Source organism: Xiphophorus hellerii, chromosome 22 (genome assembly GCF_003331165.1).
Source record: "Xiphophorus hellerii strain 12219 chromosome 22, Xiphophorus_hellerii-4.1, whole genome shotgun sequence".
Lineage (NCBI taxonomy): Eukaryota > Metazoa > Chordata > Actinopteri > Cyprinodontiformes > Poeciliidae > Xiphophorus > Xiphophorus hellerii.
The window spans coordinates 12,774,559-12,796,057 of NC_045693.1; the positions used below are offsets into that span (position 1 = coordinate 12,774,559).

Below are 21,499 nucleotides of genomic sequence, written 5' to 3' on the forward strand. Positions count from 1 at the left end.
TGAAGCAGTACGAACATATTTCCTCTTTTATTTACATTCCTTTTCAAATGTTAACATTTTTCGCTATAACTTCTGGTCAAGTTGGCATTTTTTTTTTCCTCATTAAAATAAATTGGCACAAGTAAAACATATGTAGACAAAAGTTTATTTACACCATACAACATTTTTGTTTTTAAATATTTTATACAGAGCTGCAGATGAGAGAGCTTGCTGGGATCCTTCAAGCAGATTCTGCAGTATTAAAGTTGTGAAATATATTATTTATATAAAAGTGAGTATTATCTTTATTGCATTTAAAGCAATGAAGAATGTAGCTTGACAAACATTCATTTTAATATGACAGGAAAAAATCCTCTTTGCCTCCCATGTTTTTATATTATAAAGTAAAAAGTGTAGTAATGGCCAAACGGACTGTTATAAACTTTTTAAAAACTGCATAAATATATACATTGTGCTCCCAGGTCCAGTTTTAGGAAATCAAAACTAGACCCGATGAAGCTGGGACGACATGGCATGTCATTTGTTTTGTGAGGTTTCATTAAGAGAGTTGTTTTTTTTTTTTTTTCAGCCAATTCCTCCACAGATAATTGGTAACACAGGATGGTAAATATTGTACACCAGGCTGCCCCACACTAAGTACACTAGTGAGAATACAAAAAGTAACACTGATGTTTTTATCCCTTTTTCTTTTTCTTTTTTTTCCTCTCTCCCCAGTCCTTTTATTGTATTGGCACATTATGTCCCTGCCACGCTCGTAAGATCCAGATATGTTTGCCAAGGCTGTTAGAAAAGTCTGTTGCTTTAATCAGTGCAAAATACATCCCCTTCTCCTCCTGCAAAAAGTTTGCATTTTTTCCCCTCCATCTTCTTCACCCTTTACACTTCTGTCTGGAAGTCTCCTTCCTGGACATCTAAGGGTAGGTTGACACACTTCTCCCACTCTGCAGCCGTCATCTCCAGTGAGTCCTTGGGGTCGGATTCTAGTACATTCATAGTGGCGTAGTTCTGGTACTCACAGGCTGGATTGTAGCTCTCCCATGGATTCTGTTTTGGCATTGCCTTGTCCTGCGAACACGGCCAACAGCAGGTGTTGTTAGTAGCATGACATCCTCAGCAGCTTAACTGCTACTTGCCTCTCAAAAATGTACTTTTTTTTCTCCAGTGTGGTCAGTTCATTCAGAAGGGCATTATATGAGTTCCTAGCATTGCTAATTGAAAGTAATGAATTAATGCTGGGAGAAGCATCGAATAACAAAAAGATAATGGCAGTGTATTAAATGGGAACATGCGTACTATTAACATGGAGCAGATCTCTGCTTTCCTCAGCTCAGAATCTAGAGCACTGGACGTGTTGAATGTGTGAGCCATTCATTCGTCTGAATGTGCTCTCATTGACAGTCCCAAAGACATTAGTGCAAATAAGGGAAAGAAGTAGCTCCCCATCAGGGAATATAAAATGGATACTAATGTTTGCTGCCAGCTCTGCAATAGATTCATTTGGGGGGGGGGAAGGAAAATAGAGGAAGTAAGTAGTTATCGTTTTCTACAAAAAAAGGTACTTGCACTGTAACTAGGCAACGGTCCTGAAGCTGCATTGTACTGCAGCGGTGACTAAAACTGGGAGGGTGGTAGTATGAAGTCAAAAGGCTACTATTTATAGTGATGTAAAGTAGTTTTAAAAAAAAATCCCTGTTTTGGCTTTTCTGTCATGCCTCAATGTTTCATATCATCAAGTAAATTTTGATATCAAAGATATTCTGAGTAAATGCAAAAAGCAGTTTTGCAATTATGATTTAATTTCTTATGAAAAAATAGCAGCCCAAATTAAATGGATCTTATGTGAAAACCTGAATTGCCCATAAACCCAATAACTGGTTGCTCCACTCTTTTTTAGTTACAAGGTGAAAACAAGCATTATCTGAGTTTTTATTTGTGTCATCTGAATTCTTTACATCGCTATGGAGCAATTTGGGCCTTTTTTTGCAGAATTTTTAAAATTCAGTCACAATGGAGGGTTTTCAAGCACTGACAGCATGCTAATCTATTTTTTGTGTTTTTTGAGTCAGTCAGAGGTGGACTTGTGAGAGAACGTCAGGTTATTGTCTCACTTCAGTTTGCTCGAACCTAATGTCACAAACTAATGGTTTGGGATTTTCTGGTAGAGAGCAGAATTTATGGTTCCATCAGTTATGAGGAGTAGTGTAGGCCCTGAAGTAGCACTGCAGTCAAAGACCATCATACTGCTGCTACAATAACAGTACTTTGCTCTTCTTGGCATCGCTGTTCTAGTTTTACAACAGAGTAAATTAGAGGACCATCTCCCCTAAGCATTCACGTTTATATTTTCTCTCCACAGAATATTCTTGGAACTATCCTATGCACAATGTCTTTAACAAGTCTCTTTCTTTTTGTTGAATCATGAATACTAACCTGAGCTGAAACAAGGATGGCCGGAAGGGCTTTAGATTTTGTTTTGTCATCTTTTGTGATCAACTGGATAAGCTGTTGATGCAGTCTCGTGGGAAGGCTCTTCATTGCTACGTGTCTTTCCCATTTATGGATAGGAACTTTCATTGTGGTTCATTGGCATCCCAAGAGTTATAAATGGCTTCTGCATGTCATAGATAATAAAACTAAGCACAAATGTCCCCAGAAAATATGTTTAACCCCCACTGTTTTATTATTTAACAGGAGGGGTGATTTCTTTTTCAAACAGGGTCAGATTAGGTTGGATGACTTTCTTTCCTTTGGTAAATTAAATAATTTAAAAACAGATTTTTTTATTTACTCAGGTTATTTTTGGTATTAACTTTATTTGAAACATTGAGGTGAGGCAAAGAGCAAAAACAGAGGTAATTTATCTTCACAGAGCTGTATCTGATATGGCTTAAGTGTTCGAAAAAAAAAAAAAAGAAGTTCAGCTAATCTCAAACAGATGGATTAAGTCTGATGTCCCCATTGTCTACACATCCAGTCAGGTGTGTAGGCAGATGGTGAGCCTTTTGGTTTGCAGCAAGGTCATGAGATATTGCATAATTAGCCCGACTTCTTAATGGAGTCAAGTCCCACCTCCCACACAGTTGCAGAGAGAGACTCCCCTTATTAGGCTAATACTTACGTAATTGCTGATATAATAAATAATCTGCCATGCATTAATGAATAAAAAAATGATGGGTTTGCTAAGTAGATAAATGTGCATGTAAAGAAAAGTGCATTTATGGCCTTGCATTGGAATGGATGCACTCCACTATAGCAAAATTGCCAAGGATCATGTTTTTTCGTTTATTTTATTTTTCTTGAGACTTGCCTTGTTCTTCAAGGCTTTTAAGAGGCAGCCCCTCTGCTGATTGCAGGCACATTAGATGTAGAAAGGCACACTTTTGCTACATAACCACTCATTTGCACAATCACACGTAAATGTGTCCTGCACCAAATATCTAAATAGATCATTGGGATGTTGAGTTCTTTATTTAGCTGACAGCCACCCCCCTGGGTTTCCTGTTACTCACCATGCTGCCCATATTTGGTATGTCTCGAAATCGGTCCAGGGTTTGAAATTTCTGATTCAGTTCCTGGAACAGCTCCATGTGTCTTTTCCTGGTGTGCATGACTTTCTGCAATGGCAAGGGTTTTTGCTTTGGTATTGACAGCCAATAATGGAAATGCATCTTCCTCTCCACCCCCTCCACCTTTGATCAATTTGTTAGTGTAGTTTACTTAGAGGCCAGGTCTGAAACAAATTTACTTTCCTCTGCATATACAAGAATGACTGCCAAAATAAAGGAAACACAGAGATAACTTAGACAGGCTTATGGGACACCTAATGCTTAAACATTATTGTTTTGTAATAAATCACCTTATTTAGGGTTTTGTTGGTGTAAAGGAAATCCTTTTGATAAATCTTGGCACAAATCTTCCATTTGAAGTGTTTGTGTGCATCTAAGCTAGAAACGCAACCAGAGCCAAAGTAGCTGCCGGAAGCAACATGTTTCCCGTGTTTTGACAGAGATTACAAAATATATATGCAGTAAAGCTTTGACAATGCAAAAGGAAATACTAAAAATCTGCCAAAGGGGGTTTGATTATGTACTTGCAAACCAATATTTTCATTGCTGACCAGTGATAAAATCAGATGTGAAATGTGCAAATGACTTTAAAAGCATACAGTTTGAAAATCAACATATAGCTAATGGATGAAGGAGATGGAGGAGGATAAAATGTTGATGAGAGCTACTGCCCTGTTTGTCAGCTGACAGCCTTGCTATTACCTTAACTACACAGTAAGTCTATAAATCCTAATGAGTCAAGGCTATCCTACAGCAATAAGCTTAAGAGGCACAACAGACACTACTAAATCAAATGGCTAACACAACCGCAAAACAGCCTTTTATGCATAAATAGCTAAGCTCAACTTCAGGAAGATTTATCTTTTTTTTACGTACCTCAAAGTCTAGATCGGAATATCTCGACTTTCTTCTCTGTTAGGACAAAAGTAAAAGGAGTCATCTTAGTAAGTCATCAGAACACTTCAACAATAAGATAAATATTTGGCAAGGTAGAATTTGGTGTTGCGTGTGTTTAATCCGCATGACAATATGTACCTCCAGGGAACTCATTGATATTGTGGAGCCAGTGTCACTCCGAGATAGGCCCCCAGTTTCCTCCATTTCTGCAAGGAAGTTCTTAACAGCTGTGCGAGGTTCAAAGGGCAGGGTTTGCATCTGCTCTGGAGCACTAGGATACTGGTGATCCAGGTTCACATTCATGTGGTCCATGCCTGACGGGTTGATATTGAAGTCAGGGCTTATCTTGTAATGCTTTAGCCTCTCGTGGGGCAGCGTATCCATGGCAGCAGTCATCTTGGGCTCCTCTTTAATAAGGGTGGGCAGGGTGGCCGACCCCGACACTACACCCGCCGAGGCGCGAGGCATCACTATGTAGTCCGTCTCCATCATTTGGCCCTGCGTCGGACGGGCCTCCATGTCGTGGTCGCTCTGGCGCATGCCATCATCGGTGCACAGGTAGACTGTGCGGCGCATGTCGGCATTGCTGTCAGACATGCACTGGTCTTTCAGGTCGCCAATTCCTACTGGCATGTGCAAAGCTGAAGGCTGCTGGATTATCACTTTGGAGATGATGTTGCCTGGCAACGTGGAGTAGCTGAGGCCTTCAGGCACTTTCTCATCCTCCTCATCGTTGAGGGAAATGCGGGAGAGTGTGCCTGTTATGGTGGCGGCACGACACGAGCCCATGTCCTTGTGGAGCGCTGGAGGGCAGGGCGATACAGATATTAGTTTGTTAGCCTAATCAAAGGAACTTTAATGTCTTAAACTTTGCAAAATGAGAACAAAAGTACAATCAAAATTCAAATCAATATTAGTGATCCTTAAGGGAGGTTGTAGTGTCAAGGTAAAACTGCAATCATAGAATGAGTAACTATGAAAATGCTCTGAGTGTGATATTACACTAAATGCAAAAAAGACACAACAATACACTCTGAAATCTCAAGAGAATGTTGCTGTAAATAAGAAAGTAGTTTCATTCTCTCCTTAAAATCCCTTCAGGTTTACTAATGCTAAGTTAGTGATTGGTGATGAACTGATAAAGCACCACATCCAGTGATTTGCAAAAATATTGATTCTTTTTCATATTGTGTCACATTGCAACCCAGAACTTTAATGTATTTCATTGTTATATTACATGACAAAATAATACAAAATACTGCATACTTGTGAAGTGGAAGGAATATATTCTTTTCCTTGCCACTTTTTTACAAAGTTCATGTTGTGACCAAAAGTTTTCCTTTTGACACTTTGGGGCCGTAACTCTCTCGCAGCTCCTCCAGAGTTACCATGAGCCTCTTTGCTACTTCTCAGAAATGCTGTCCCTGCCTGAAACTTTAAGACTTTCACAGTCTGACTTTTGAAAGGAGTTGGCTACACTGGACTTTATTCAGGGTTATAAGAGTAAAAGTGGCTCAATATGTACAGATGCCACATTTTCAGACTTATCTGTAAGAAAAGACACTTTTGTTATTTCTCATCTACTTCACAGTCATATATATGCTGCATTAAATCCAAGTGCAAGTTGCTACTCTAATTTATACTGGGGGAAGCTTATATACTTTTTCTGTTGATAGTTCTCATTTTTTAACGTTTCCAGTGATTAATCCTATCCCTTTTCAATGACAACATTAATATGTAAATAAGAGAAACATAACGAATATCAGATACACAAAAATACTGAGCATCCCAGTAGTTTTGTTTCTGATGTTTTGTTCTCACAATAAAGTTTGGTGTTTTCAGAACTGTGAAAAGTTCCTGTGGGGCTGTGTTGGTTGTTATATAACCTGAGTTGTTTTCTTACTGTTTACACCTTTTTCAACCAGAGCTAGGGGAATCTTGTTAGTAAGAGACCATATGTTCTGTACCTGATCGGCAGGCGATGTCCACATCTTTCTCAAAGTCTGTCTGTAGAAAGAGAACAGTCGACAGTAAGTTTCACCTCATATATTATACACTTTAGTTTGAACAGTGCCTTCCACGTTTATGTGCGCAGTCGGGCAACATGATTTTAAATGCTTTAAGTTAACTAGTTTTGTTTTTATTGCAATCAGATCAAGTGCAGCTGAAAAGAATTTTGAAAAATGTGACCTGAAATTGGAATTAAGTGGAAAAAAAAAAACATTCATGTTAACAAATGTACTTTCTTCAGACATGTATCAAACTACAGGATATATCAAACTAAAGCATTTTTAATACATACTTTCCTGAAGTTGAGAGGAGTGACATTACTTGTTTTTTTTTTTCTTTTAGGTATAAATATGGCATGACACAGGTGCCCATTTCTCTTATTTGTTCTTCAAAATGAGAAAAACAAGAGAACATGCTATTCGAGGTTTAAGGTGTCTTTATGAATTAGGAAAAGACTTCAAGAAAATAGTTATTCACCAAACTTGTTGAAATATATAGTTAAAATGTTTTTAACACTAGAGCTGAGATGATACCAATGCCCACAAGAAACAACAGAGGGAGCCATTTTAGCCTCTGTCTAAAGGGTTTTAACTATATCAAAAAAGACATAAAAAGGCGGCCTTTCACTTCTTTTCAACAGTTTGATAAAAACTATATAACAAAACAAAACAAAAAACATTTATGGTAAAATGTACACACAATAATATCAGCTGCCTCTCCTGCAATGACTCAACAGACATATAATAGCTATTAACAGTTTAACACATTCATGAAAAGAACTCCAAACAAGCTGGATTCATATTTTACTTCTTCGCAGCAGCAGAGTAATAGCTGGCAGCCTTGCTGGGGTTTTTTTCTTCTCTTTTTCAAGCAAACAAACTGTCATACAAAACCAGATTCGCATAGTTAAGCAGTACTCAAATCTAAACTGCTCAGCTAAGCACACAGGATTTCATTTTTTTATTGTTTCAATAGTCAAAATTAACCCTCTAGCATTCTACCACCTGCAATACTAGGTATAAATGGTCAAAACTCTCAAATTTCATGTCACAGAGACACAAACATTTCATTGTTACTGCAGCAATAGAATTATGGAACTACAATAAGAGGAATTTACTTGAAAGGTTTTTTTTGTTTTTTTTTATACGTCTTTAACCAGGATTTGCCAGTAAATGTGACGGGTGCTACTTGCTATGCAAGAAAATAAAGCGGCAACTCAATCATAGCTAGCTATAAAAAATCAATATAAAACATTTATTATTATTATTTCCAAGTAGCCGAAACAACATTAGTTCTTCTTTTCTGCTTTAAGGAAAGCAGTTGCAGTTTGAAGCAGTTGCAAAGGTTTTTGTGCTCACTGCTAGCAGATTGTATGTCAGCAGCTTTGACACCATTCTGCTAATGTGTGACACTTGTGCCACTCAAATGGCTATGAGAATCTTAATGGCAGATCATTGCTTTGAGTTGCCAATGGCGAGACTGTGCAACATCAAAATACTGTTGTCCTTTTGCAAAGGTCAGGAAGGGTAGCAGTCGCCTGCTATCCCATGAGAGGAAAACAAAAAGATGCGAGGGAAAGTACAAGTAGAAAGAAACAATTAGACATGGGGACTTTGAAAGGAAAACAAAACTAATGACTTTCATTAGGGTCAGAAGTTTTACCCTGCATGTTGTGGCACATTTGCGGTATTTCTTTTTTAAATCTAAGGAAAATAATGTTACATGTCTAGTTGTTGAAAACTAAAAATATGAACCAAAATAAGACAGTAGAAATACAAAAAGCAAATAATATGTTTATTCAATGTCGGTAAAGAACAAAAAGAGTGGTGGATATGTTTTATATGTAACAAAGGAACATTGGGTACAATATCAGACTCTCTAGTGACTGCAGATAACAGGGTGACTGTGCCTACCATTATCTGAGCATGCCCATTAGGGAAGGTTCCTGTTGCATCACCACTGATTGGATCTTGACAGTTTCTGAGCCGGCATCTGAAAGCGTCTTGCACCTAAACACGAGAGGAATTTCAGTGTGAATAAATTTACTTACCCAAACATTGACAGATTTGACTGTTCTAGCAGGACATTTGCTTTAAACCCCATGTCAGTAGTAAAGAAATAACAAGGCGGATTGATTTTACCTCTCTCCGTAGGATGCAGTGCACCATCACAATGACAAAACCCTGCAAGGAGTCAAAGACGGCAAAGAGGATCTGGAAGAGAATGGAACGCTTGTCCGTCATGGCGAGCACGGCGGACATCCAGGTCAGAGCCAGCAGAGGTAGGACGACACAGGAGCTCCACAATGATGCCCTGGAAGAAGAGAGGAAGAATTTTGTGCAGGAGATAAACGAGACAAGGTCTGGAGATCTGAGTTAAATCTCCATGACGACCTCTTTCCTCCAGAATGATGGTGAGGCTTTGCTCTGCATACTGATGTTTATGTAAGCTCATTTCAAAAGCTCCTCCACACTGTAGTTCTGAGGTACTGTGGGCGCATCTGGAAACTGAATTTAGCGCACCCTGCAGTGGACACCCTGTACAGAAAGAAACTCCCCGCAGCATCGTTTTATTGATTCACAGACACTGACAGGCACTTACATTGCATTGCTTGCTGTTGTTGCTGATAAAGCAGTTGTTGATACAACACCGCATTTGGCACACTTGAGAGTTAATCCTGTATGCGGCTCACTCATCTGTCTGTGGGACACAAGAGACATTGGGACAAAATCATGACAAACAACTCTGACATCCACCTGACTTCTCTTTTCCTCCATCATGCTATAACAACAGTATGGCCGATGAGTGCGTGGGTGTTAAAGTCATTTTCATCTTGGACTCATTCTGCCAGAGAAATACAAAGCCATGTCATTCCCAAGAGGAAACTAACCTCTTTATGCCTCTATTTTTTTTTCAACATAAAATCAAAAAGTAGGTACAGATCTCCATAAGTACATGAAAATAATCAAAGCATGCAGTATTTATACAATCATATTCAAATAATTAGAATTTGTTTCAGTAACTCCACTCGGTGAAACACATTATATGGATTAATTATACACAGTCTGATGTATTCCATCCTTTCTTTCTGGTATTTTAATTTTGTGCTTACAGCAAATGAAAACATGATATTTAAGATGAGAATACTACATCAGACCAATAAACACATGTTTACAAATTATGTTTAATGCCTTCTTAAAGGTTGTTATTTTTCAAAGGTTACTTTTATTCCCACAGACAAGCTTCACTGGAATAGCTATTCTAATTTATTGAATATGACTGTTATTTGAAAAATGTTAATATTCAAAAATGAAGAAGAAAAACTGGTACTAACAAGGATGTGCTGTCATACCCTGCACGATGCTTCAGCTTCTTGTCCAGGATTCCATCTCTGGACACTAACTTATTGAATACCAAGATACCGATCACCATGTTTACCTGTTAGAAGAGAGGAAAGCAGAATATGCAGACTCAGACGACCGATGTCATTAATCTACAAAGAGCTTTAACCTCTAGCGTCTATTGTTTGCTCTACTCTATGGCATTTCAGGCAATGGATGAGACATGGCTTGCACACTCATCCCATCCCAGTATCCTGAAGAAAAAAATCAGCCTGTCAGATTGGCCACATCACACTCACAAACTTCAGTTTATTTTCGGGGAATTTTATGGGTTAGAGCAACATGACGAAGATAGGGAACAGACACATGACTGGGTGACAAAGCAATATCCTGAGCTCCAAATAAATCATGGAGAAATATTAACTGCTTGATTTAAAAAATTTAGAGTATGCCTTGATTACAAACCCAGAAAGAGATGGCTATTCACCTAAAGTGACAGGTTAGGCAGATACAGCAATGCAAAGCTGAAGCATGGAGGTGGCAGCATCTTGGTATGGGGTTTATTTAGCTCAGCAAGGTGAAGTTGACTGGCTAGAGATGACAGGAGAATGGTTTAGGATAAATGCAACGGATTTAAGATGGTGGGGCAAAGATTCACCTTTCAGCAACAGAGCTGCCCTAAATATAGTCAGAGTTGCAACTGACTATTTGGATCAAAGCATATTTGGCAGTGAGAATAGCCAAGTCAAAGTTCAGACCAAAATCATCTGAGAGTATTTAACAGTATTTGAATAGTCATGTTTCCAGACATTCTCCATTTAATTTGACTGAACTTTAGAAGAATAGCAAAAAAGTACTAACATTGACCCAAAATAACTACAGAGGTAATAGAAATACACCTACAGTATGTCATACTTTAGTTTGTACCTTCAAAAACAATTATCTTCTACTTTGTGTTGATATAGTCCATAAAAAAAACATTCAAATGTAAAAGAATCACTGAAAAAAGATATTGAAATGTTCTCGCAACAGGACTATGGTATTTGGTTGCTGTAAGGAGCAGTGGAGGTAAAGTATCAGCACAACTACAACTCGATAACTCTGTGGCATGATATTCTCACTGCAGATGGTTAGACGGGAGCTTGTGTTCCTCTGAAGTCCATCACAAAAGAAAACTACAGCCAAGAAAGACTTAAAAAGTGTTAATTTTTTTTCTTCACTCAAATCAAATTCTACGGAAATACTATGGAAACTCGACAGTGAAAAATAGCATTACGTTTCTGCCATCTGAGTAATTTAGCAATCTGGATAATGATGAGTCTGTGGGTCATTTTCTATTTACAACTATGTAAATATAGGGCAATTAAATTAGCCTCCTATATGAGATACTGGACAAGTCTAAATCATAAATACTTAATAACCCCATTGCTGCATGGGAGACTATTATATGGTGAATAAAAAGGGATTATTTGAACACAGGGCCTGATTGAATGCTCATTACTTTGACTTGGAAACCACATCACAGTTAAAGAGCAATTATATTGAATCATGACTAAAACAAATGAACATTATCGTTAGTTAAAATGCGTTTCCTTGCTAATAAAATAATTGATGAAGTGACAAATACATTCACATTGTTAAGTAGATTGTATTATATAAACAAGCAAAGAGGAATAAAAAAGCAGACATCGGTAACCAAGACGTACCAAAACAACAGCTGCTGCGGGTCCAACAAAGGCATACAGGAGCCCACCCTCCAAGGAGAGCCAACAGCTGTGGGGGAAACAAGGAAAAAAAAACAATTAACTCCCACTACAGCATTAACTTCCACGTTAATGGTGCACTCCAGCACACCATTGTTATTTTGCTCAATTGTCAGTGGAGAGGTGCCATATGTTGTTACTCCACACCCAAAGTTTCACAGAGCAATAAAATGCTAAGGAGATTTTAAGCAGTGTTTATGCATTTGGTTTCCAGCAGAGAGGCAGCTCACATGAAATTGGGGTCTTGCTGTGCTATTTTGAAATTTGATTGGGTTCATGGGACTTTGTTTATGGCTCTATTTAGGATAAGTAAGCCACTGCAGAAGGATTTGATCATTATTCTTAAGTGTTGCCATGAACCCAACGTGTCTGTGTGCAGAATATTAAAGAGAGGAGTAAAAGCAAAAACTTACTATAATGGGGTCCCGTAGCCTTTTGTTTTAGTGAATCCCATTGAAATGGCAACAACTAAAGCTGGCAATCCTTTAAAAAAAACAGAACATTAAATAGTTACTTGAGCAGTTTAACTCACAAGAACATAAATGTACTTCAGTGCACCCAAAAAATAAGCAAGGCAATGTACCTTCCAGTCATTAAACAAAGTGCAGCTAAAGTGATTCCATTAGAGACCACAGGATGAGGCTATGCAGACATCTGAGAGTATATGATCAGCTATATATATTTCACCATTTTATTCATTATATTGTAAAAATCCCATTAAGAGGTGACGGAAAAAAGACTGCATGGTGCTTTAACAAAATGGCAGTAGTGCATCACACACAGGAAGCCATGTAACTAGATTTCATCTCTGTATTGTGAGAAATTTCACCACTCTTCCACCCCCCACCCCTTTCAATAGGAATAGAGTTTTTTGGGGGGTTTTTTGCTATGTGGCTCCTCATTATGGATCAGTGTAATTGATTCAGTCTTCACTATTGTGTGCTCAGAATATTAAAGCGTTTCCTCTCCGAGTGGCGCGGGCAGGTGCAATTGATGTAATCAGTTTCCTGGAGGCACGAGCCAAAGACCCCGTGGCCATCCTGTGCCTCTCTGCAGTGCTGAAGAGGTAAAGTGTGCTGAGTGCTCACAAGCACGCCATAAATCAGAGCACAGCAACAGCGCGGTGTGGGTGCTGTACTGAGGCGAGCTGAATTAAGACACGAACAGTATTCTTTGCGCCGCATGTTGCTTCACAGATGATCTTTGATCATGTCAGTGTCCCCTGTTTTGTTACATGTCAAAATCACTAAATGTTTTTCCAGGCTTTGTGCGGGCATGCCTTTGTTTTTTCATATAATTTTTATGCATCTTTTCTTAAATGTTTCTTGTTTGTCTTTCACCAAAATGCCTGCTTAGGCTTTTTTAAGCAGTCCAACTGATAGTAAAACAGCCTTTGTCCATGTTTTGCAGCAAGCAGTGGCACTGCAATGACTAAGAGAGCCTTGTTTGTTGCTAGGTAACAAGAAGAATGAGAGTGGGCTCTTTCATAATCAGATTGATTTTTTTTTTTTTAAGTAGAGATTTTTCCAGTAGTCTGAAATAAGGAGCTATTTGGACAGGGGATTCAGACTGACATTTATCACATGAAGGAGAAATCTTTGCATTTTGATACAGATAATTTGCCTGTCAGGGTTTATTACCAGATGTGCTTATGTGCTAATATTTTGCACAGTGTTTTCTTTTTTTTTAAAATAGAATCTGCTATGAACAGATTATGTTATGCTGTTTGATTACAACCAACTGCATTTCTTTCATGGGAATATGAAAGAAAATTGACTATGAGACTCTGCCAAACATAAAAAATAGAATTTAAACTTCCTTATACTAAATACTGCTTTAGTATGTAATTTTTCTAAATTTTAGATGTTTAAACCCCAAACTGTATTCTGCTGCAATGTACTGTAAATGCCAGGCTCCCACCCTCTCTATCAGACATAAGGTCATTGCAACCTGCTACAGTACAGGAGAGCTGCACCAACACTCCCCCACCCCGATCCCTTTTCACATACACATACACTCTCTGCTCAAGGCCGGTCTATTTATCCAGTCCTCTGAGAGCTTGACTGAAGCACAAAGGAATCACAACAAAGAGCCTGACAGAATGAAGATCCATCCGCCCTACAGAGACGACAAGAGCAGCACTCTGGAAAGACGCACAGTTTGCTGTGGAAAGACACCTCGCCGAAAGCTGCTGTGAGAAAACGGCAGCTATAAGAAGTGACATGAGGAGTTCGGTGAAATGAGCCTCTCACTCACCCCAGCCAAGACACAGGAAACGCTTCCGGATGAGCCTGGTGCGAACCTTCCCTGTCACCGCCATGTAGGACTGCCAGGCTTCCGTAAGGACCCAGCAGAAGGACGCGAGGAAGAAGAAGTGCAGGAAGGCAGTTGTCATGATGCACACACCCTGTTGATGGAAGAAAAAAAAAACTGTCACAGAGATTTCTTTTAATCAGTGTGGGTTACCTTTAATCCACTATGCACACTTATATGCAGCTCTAATACCGCTGAAACACAAAATAGTTGATAGCTCTCAAATTTGTAAATATTCCTGCAAACCAAGACACTCCCTGCAGATACACAGCAGTTACATTAATGTTCCTTAATTTCTTGGAAGTCCTCTTTGATGAGCATGTGCAGTCATGTGGTAGATGTTGATTATGGCTCGCAGCTAATCAAAACTCAGAATTCAGTTTTTCAGAAAATTCTATGGTCACATGGATACATCGAAAAAACAAAACACCAAAAAAAGTTACTTAACTAATAACCATGTACTTTACAGCAAATAGACTAAATGCTTGGCTTTGGCTCCTATTGCATGAATTACTGCATCTGTGCTGAATTGCATACAGGTGGCCAGCATGTGTTAAGGAAACCCAGCTTGGTGTATCAGCAGTTTTCAGCTTCTCTGTATTATTTGGTCTACTGTCTCTGGTGTTACTCTGAACAATACTCAATATTTTCCAGTTGGGGGTTTAGGTCAGAGAGTTTGATGGTCAGGCAAGCACACATATACTATGGCCATTAAAGCAGGTGTGGTTACTGTTGGCAGTGTCAGCAGGTGCCAAAACCTGCTGGAAAATGAAGTCAGCATCACCAGCAAGCTTGTCATCATGCTTGCTGGTGAAGGCATGAAGCGCTCTCGGATTTACTGGTAGGCAGCTGGGCTGAAGTTGGACTTGAGAAAGCACAGAGGACCAATACCAGTAATTGACAGTTCCCCAAATCATCACTGTGGAATGTGGCTGTGGAAACCTCAAACTGGATTTCAAATGACCTGGATTATGTGCTTCTTCCCTGTTTCTCCAGCTTCTAGGACCTTGATTTTCAAATAAAGTCCAACATTTACTTTCACTTGAAAAGAGAAATGTATTCCCCAGTCTCACAATCCAGTCCTTTTACTTCTAGGGAAACTTCAGCAAATGTTTCTGGTTCAAGAATGGCCTAACACAAGCAATGCAACATCTGCTACTCATGTCCTTGATATATCTGTGAAGCGTGACTTGTGTTGACTCTCTCAAACTTTTAAATGGACCCCATAATCCTCTCAAAGATGTGGATATTTCCTTTATCCTTCCACAACCTTATTTTTCCCTTACAACCAACTTGGATACACCAGACTCAGCTGTTTATTTAGAAATGACCTTAGAAATGATTTGTGTATTTTGTAAATATCTGTAGTTTTTAGGGTTCTCTTACTTTTCCACAAGCATTTCCATTTTGCCTTCATTTTTGTTTATAAAACAATTTTGTCCCAATTTTGGGATTGGGACATATTGGGATATTGGGTTTTCAGTGCACTTGAGTTACAATTTAAACAAATTTACAACCCACTAGAGACTACATTATTTATACATTAAAACAGTGAATTACTTTCGTACAATTTTTTTCTACCTTGGTTGAAACATTTTGTGCAACGAATGAAACTTGGCATCACTTTGAACTGCAAACACCAGAGGTGCTGAAGGTAGTTCAGCTCAAGTCCCAGCCAGACAAGCTGACACAGAAAGCGATGGCGTAGCATTCCTCTGCACTAACCCTCATTAGTATGCTGGGGATCCCACCTGGAGGCATGTGAGCCAAGGTCAAGTGTTTTACACAGACAGGAGGAGGGGGAAAAAAGCTACAACACTGCTTAAAAAGAAACAGAGTGCATATGTGGTATTGTAAGGCTTGACAACATTGCATCACTTTTCCATTTTTGCTCCACGTGATTGTAAATGAGTATTTTAGAAATTGTGTCAATGCACATGGCTTTTTTGAGTATAATAGGTGTTTATGGGACAAAGAAATGGAATCCCATTACTTTACAAAGAGAGCTAAGAAGCACATTCACATTCCAGACTGTCCACACCATAATATGAGATCTACCATAAAGTTTACATTCCTAAGACAAAAGCCATCCTAAATCCATGAATCCCCTGCAGTGATCAAAGGGTTCACACAAGTCAATAATCCAGAGTTAGTTCATTCCTGGGAACGATATTCAAACACTTGAATAAATGCATGTATTAACTTTGAAGACTTCAACTTAAATCTTACAGAATATCAGAACTTGGATGTGCTGTGAATTTTAAAACTATCCAAACGTCTTAATTTTACTCTTACCGATGGCAAGTGAATAACTGTGAAATAAAAGTGTAAGGAAACGTTTACAAATAATTTTTACAATGCTTTATAAAAACGAATCAAGAAAGTGTGGTGCCCATCTGTTTGAAGTCTTCTTTATTACTTTGATAACCCCAAAATGAAACAACTGCTTTCAACTAACTGTAAGTTCTTGATGGGGAATAAAAGTTGTCTTTAATTTTACAACTATTTTGTGTTGGTTAATCAAATAAAATCCCCCCAAATGCATTAAAAGTTTGTGGTCATAATATGACAAAACTATATATAATAAAATTAACCATTTTAGGGGGTATGACAGGTAACTTGCACAATAACATTAATCATTATGTAATTACAACTTTCATATTTGCCTATGTGAATTTACAAAGTACTCTACATCATACTGGTATAAATATCAACACACCTTAGCAAGCACAGAATAATGTCTTTAAAATATTTTCAAATATTTAAGGACATGTAAATTCTGAGGCAAATACAAGAGATTTTTTTCTGTTTTATAAATATTTCATAAAGATTTCATCATGCTTTTGCATAATGAAATTCCTAACTATAGACACTACATATTGTTTAATAAGTAGAAGAAACAAATAGCCTTTAACTGCAGTGAAGAATGTTAAGCAGACCTCAATCATGTCCAGGATGGACAACCTGGCTCAAATTTATGTTCTGATTTTAAGGTATCGAAGAAAAGTGAAACCATGTTAGTTTGGTCGCCATTCTGCCTCTCGGACTTTCCCCTAAAGCTAGCTCTGATGTGGCTGCTGCTCATGTGCTGTCCATGGTGCTGAAAATAGAGCCTGCCTTGTTACTTGGAAACAGGTCATTTGCAACTGTTATGTTTCACGGTTCACTTGGATGCCTATGCTATCCAGCCTCATTATTCTAGAACAATAAAACAGTTTTTTGTTTTTTTTTTTTAGAAGGGAGAGAGAAATACAACATGGCCACATTGTGATAGCACAGATTTGGTACAGACAGTCATACCAAAAAAGAGATATAAACCGATAGTTCACTTTGCCCTTTTGAAAGGCAAATGCTGGGAGACGTTGAGCACACTGTGTCGGTATCCATGGAAACAAAGGCACAGAGGAAGAGCCCATATTAAAACGTGGCAGGGCTGATAGACACAGAGGTGAGGGGAGGCAGTGACGGGGTGTCTTCAGGCCAGCTCGATAATGGCAGTTTTAGATGAGGGGAGAAAATGTGAGGAATTTCTTTTCTGTGGCCTCAATAAACTCCAAAGGTTCATCTAAGACCTTTCAATCTTTATCCTCTCCCAGATATTAAGAACTGAAACTATATTGTCAAGTGATCGAAAAAACAAAAAAAAAAAAAAACCTGGCAGTGATGGATTATAGTAGCAAATATGGACAGAGAGAAAGCAGTTCCTATGACACACAAATGTAGAAGGTGTCGTTAATTAAAATCATATTGTTGGATACTGCTAGTTAAAAGTACTCAGTGTATGCCAACTGTACTTCCAAAGGAGATGGAGAATTCTGTCCATAGTTTAGGTTTGCTAACATAGATATTAGTGTGTACTAGTCAAGAAATCTTGAAATCTTGAATAATTATCCAAATCTCATCCAACAATGGAAAGAGTACAACTGAGAAGACATTGTGGACGAACTTAACTGAAAACCCCACCAGGAGGATGATTAACCTGAGAAGGAGCCAAGAGTACCACGATAACCCTGGACATTTGGTCTTTTGATGGACTCTATTGACTGAGGTATATTTCTAAATAATGACAGCTGCAATGAAATGCACATCTACAAAGTAGAAGCTGCATACATTTCTGAGCCACATTTTAAGAGTTCTGTTTGTAAAACTTTTGAAAGTCATGTGTCATTTTCATTCCAGTTCACATTTTCGTTATTTGCTACAGTGTGTTGGCCTATTACAAAGAATCATAAAGGTTCATTTTGTATGAATAATGACATATTCATACACTTTCTTAATATGAATACAACCTATTTCAAAATGTTTAATCACTCATTGCTTGAAATATGCACTTGAGGACTTATATATCACTGGTAAAAGAGTCAAACTTAACAGTTTATCAAAACAGGATATTTAATATACATGGCATCAAGGCATACTAGATCTGCAACACATCTGTGGAAAGTCTGGCAGAGACTAGCATTATTTAAAATGCTTTATAACTATGAAAAAAACTCATGTGACTTTCTAATTCCAATTCCAATTTGGTCTGACTCAGTGTAGGTGGAAGAGGCTGGTTGTTATTTTGGCTGAAGCACCCTCCTTTGATGCTTTAAAGAATACCTGTTTGGGTGGTAAGCTTTTTCAAGAGCAGTTAACAAAAGGGTAGCGCTGGTGGAAAAGTGTTGTTAACATAAACAATGCTGACAGATATTTTTAAAAATATTATTTAGCATTACTACTTCTGCTGATTATGAATCAACGTCTTCATTACATTGTTAAATGTCTGACACTCATAAGTCCTAAATATATTTAATTACTCATTTAAGTATGGCCAGAAGATTTCTGTTACGTAACTATTAACGAGAAATTTGAGATGACTAAAATTTATGGAATTACAGAAATACTTTTAATCTTAAGCAAAACAGAAAAAAACAAGTATACTCTACATAGATTATTATTTATTATGGTTAAGGTAAAAAAAGATGATTATTTGATTTTTTTAAAATCTTATGTAAAACACTGTAAATATAATGCATTTTACCATCTTGCCTGCAATCATCAGGTAATGCAGGATTATATCCTTATAAACATATCTGTTCAACATTTTTAAAACTGATAAAACCTTTAGTTTGACAACTCAAATCTTTAGTAAGATATTTGGACTAAAACATAATTTGCCACATTCTTGCAAAGTAAGAATTTCTCAATGCATCAGTTTATAAAGATAAGCTTCTCTTATCTTGTTCTTACTGGACTTTCGATGCCTGTTGTGTATATGCTCGTTAGAGTATTCAGTTTTATACAATCATCCTAATGCTGCTGGCTTGTTAAATCTGCTTCTTTCTGCTTCCTTCCCTTCCATAAAGCCAGATGAAGAGGGACGGCAGACAGCAGAACAGCGTAGAGACGCACACACAGGTGACTCACTGACTTCCTGCTCCCAGTGGACACCTCCACAGAGAAGAGATGATTTCTATTAGATGACGAGCAACTCTGAATTCACAAACAGAGGAGCCAATTATATGCACTTCTTACAGGAGATGGAGGAAAAACAAGTGAGGCAGTGTCAGGCACCATGGCAATTAAACCCACACAGGGACGGTGTTTTCTCCTATTGCTGGCCCACCACTCAAACATGGGGCTCGACTCTACATCTGATCAAACAGATGAAATATTTTCAAATATTTTTCCCCGCAGATTTTCAACGTGGAGCAAAGGTGGAAATGTTGATAATTTCGATGCCCTGGAAGTTGTTCTTTTCCAACAGCACAAATGTGACTGAATAAATCTACCATATTGTGCTCTTTTTCAACTTTAACTGGATCGTTTGGCTTCTAGCCAAAGAATTCAAGATTTCACAAGTCATCTAAAGGAGAAAAAAAGTAAACATTGGCACAAAAAATGTACATGAGCTGAAAACTAGGAAATCCGTTTGTATTTGTTCACATCCGGAACACAACATCCTTAAGGTGCAACGTGGTAGTGACAGTATAATGCTATGGGGATGATTTACTTCACCAAGGGTGGAAATAAATACAAAACAATATAGGAAGAAAAGATGGTTAAGGCTCCAAAAGAGCCACAAATATGTAGCAAGACTTTAAAAAATGCAGTTTTCACACTCTTTCCAGACTTCAAAACTAACTGAGTTTATGCTTTTTTTTGAAGAAACATGGGCACAAACCCTTTTTTGCAAAGGCAATCACTTATCTCTTTGATATTTCATTGTTATTTTACTTATTGCTAATGCAAAAATGTTGAAGGTCAGCCCACTTTGAAGTGTGAAAGTTTCTTACTGAGTCTGTCTAAACCACTTCAAAATGACATCTTAAGTACGATAGTGGATTTTCTGAGAAGTGTGTCATCTCTTCGATTTTATAGACACACATCCTATTAGAGGCCTGCAGAGTGAGTGTTCCATGTTAAGCAATGTTTCTTATAATCAACAAAAGGTGGATGAATAGAGGCCTGATTAAACCTGACAAGGCTTCAAATCAGTTCAGCTTTATGAAAAATGTCCTGAGGCATTGTACATTCATGGAATAAGCTACTACTGTTTGTCAGCTATGCAAGGGCCAGTAAACAAGCAGATGAGCTCATGCAGTTTCTGATATTTTCTGACATTAAAATGATGGGCATGAAATGAGTCAGTTTTGTTTCAAGTAACTGAACTGTGTCACATTTAATGTGCAGTGTTTTGAGAGAAAAAAAAGTTTGATTAATCGTAGGATTTTTATGGTAGCTTCTTATTTCAAATCATCTATTTATCAACCAATCAGTTTTATGGTATTAAGTGGTCCAAGGGCACATGAATTTAACAAACACATGTAGATCCAAAGGACACATAATATATCAAATCCTAATCATTACATTTTCAATCTTTCCCATATTGAAGTTGGACTCCAGCAGGGAAAGCGACCATCATTTAAGTGCAATGTATTTATGATCTGCATTGATGCAGATTGTTGTGGCTGATGTGTTAAAGCTTGCTGAGAGTTGTATAGTCATCATGATGATGGAAAAGGAGAAGAGTATTGAGGAAAATGTGTTTTAATCACAACTGAAACCATTATTGTAATACAAGTAAAATTGCATTGCATCCATAGTAAAAATACATGTAGCTATGTGACATTTTAAGCTCTAACTAAAACGTGTGTAAAGTGTTTAAAATCTAAACTGACTGCACTGTAGTAAAATCCAAGTGATGAAAGGTTTACCATGCTAATGATGCAGTAGACTAAAAGACCCTCGATCCATGCAGAGAAAGTGTAAAATAATAAGTTTCAGAATTAAAAAAGGCCTTTTGCAAAAGGTACAAAGACACTGAGAAAACTGTTATACAATAAAATGCCAGTAGTTGGACAATGCATCTTTCTGTAGAGCTGCCAGATGACTGAGAAGGGCATCTGTGTAGGCAGTTTGTGAATTCAAACTAATTTTTTCTCCCCAAGCAATCTTTTACATCAGCCACTTGTTTACTGGCTGGTTATGACAATAGAGAAAGAAAGTGAGATATTTTAGTGGAAGAAGTCTTCCACTTACAGTTCTCTGGTTTTCTATCTAAAATCTACAGTGGTTTAAGTAGTAGTTATTGGTATGCCTGATGGCATGGTTCTCTTTCTGTACT

At 37.9% G+C, this 21,499-nt stretch overlaps 1 protein-coding gene across 7 annotated transcripts in view; it reads right to left on the reverse strand.

The window, feature by feature from the left end:
* adgrb3 (adhesion G protein-coupled receptor B3) overlaps positions 1–21,499 on the reverse strand; it is a 126,786-nt gene continuing 105,287 nt past the window's right edge. For 3 of the 7 annotated variants that reach the window (XM_032552934.1, XM_032552936.1, XM_032552937.1), the window contains 12 exons: positions 13,834–13,984; positions 11,991–12,060; positions 11,521–11,587; positions 9,808–9,911; positions 9,075–9,173; positions 8,615–8,786; positions 8,387–8,482; positions 6,431–6,470; positions 4,602–5,266; positions 4,443–4,478; positions 3,510–3,614; positions 877–1,065 (listed from right to left, as the gene is read on the reverse strand). In XM_032552934.1, the coding sequence (XP_032408825.1) occupies positions 877–1,065; positions 3,510–3,614; positions 4,443–4,478; positions 4,602–5,266; positions 6,431–6,470; positions 8,387–8,482; positions 8,615–8,786; positions 9,075–9,173; positions 9,808–9,911; positions 11,521–11,587; positions 11,991–12,060; positions 13,834–13,984 (1,794 nt within the window). Of the gene's footprint in view, positions 1,066–3,509; positions 3,615–4,442; positions 4,479–4,601; positions 5,267–6,430; positions 6,471–8,386; positions 8,483–8,614; positions 8,787–9,074; positions 9,174–9,807; positions 9,912–11,520; positions 11,588–11,990; positions 12,061–13,833; positions 13,985–21,499 lie in introns of all 7 variants that reach the window. The other 4 variants (XM_032552931.1, XM_032552932.1, XM_032552935.1 and 1 more) reach the window with 4 other exon arrangements.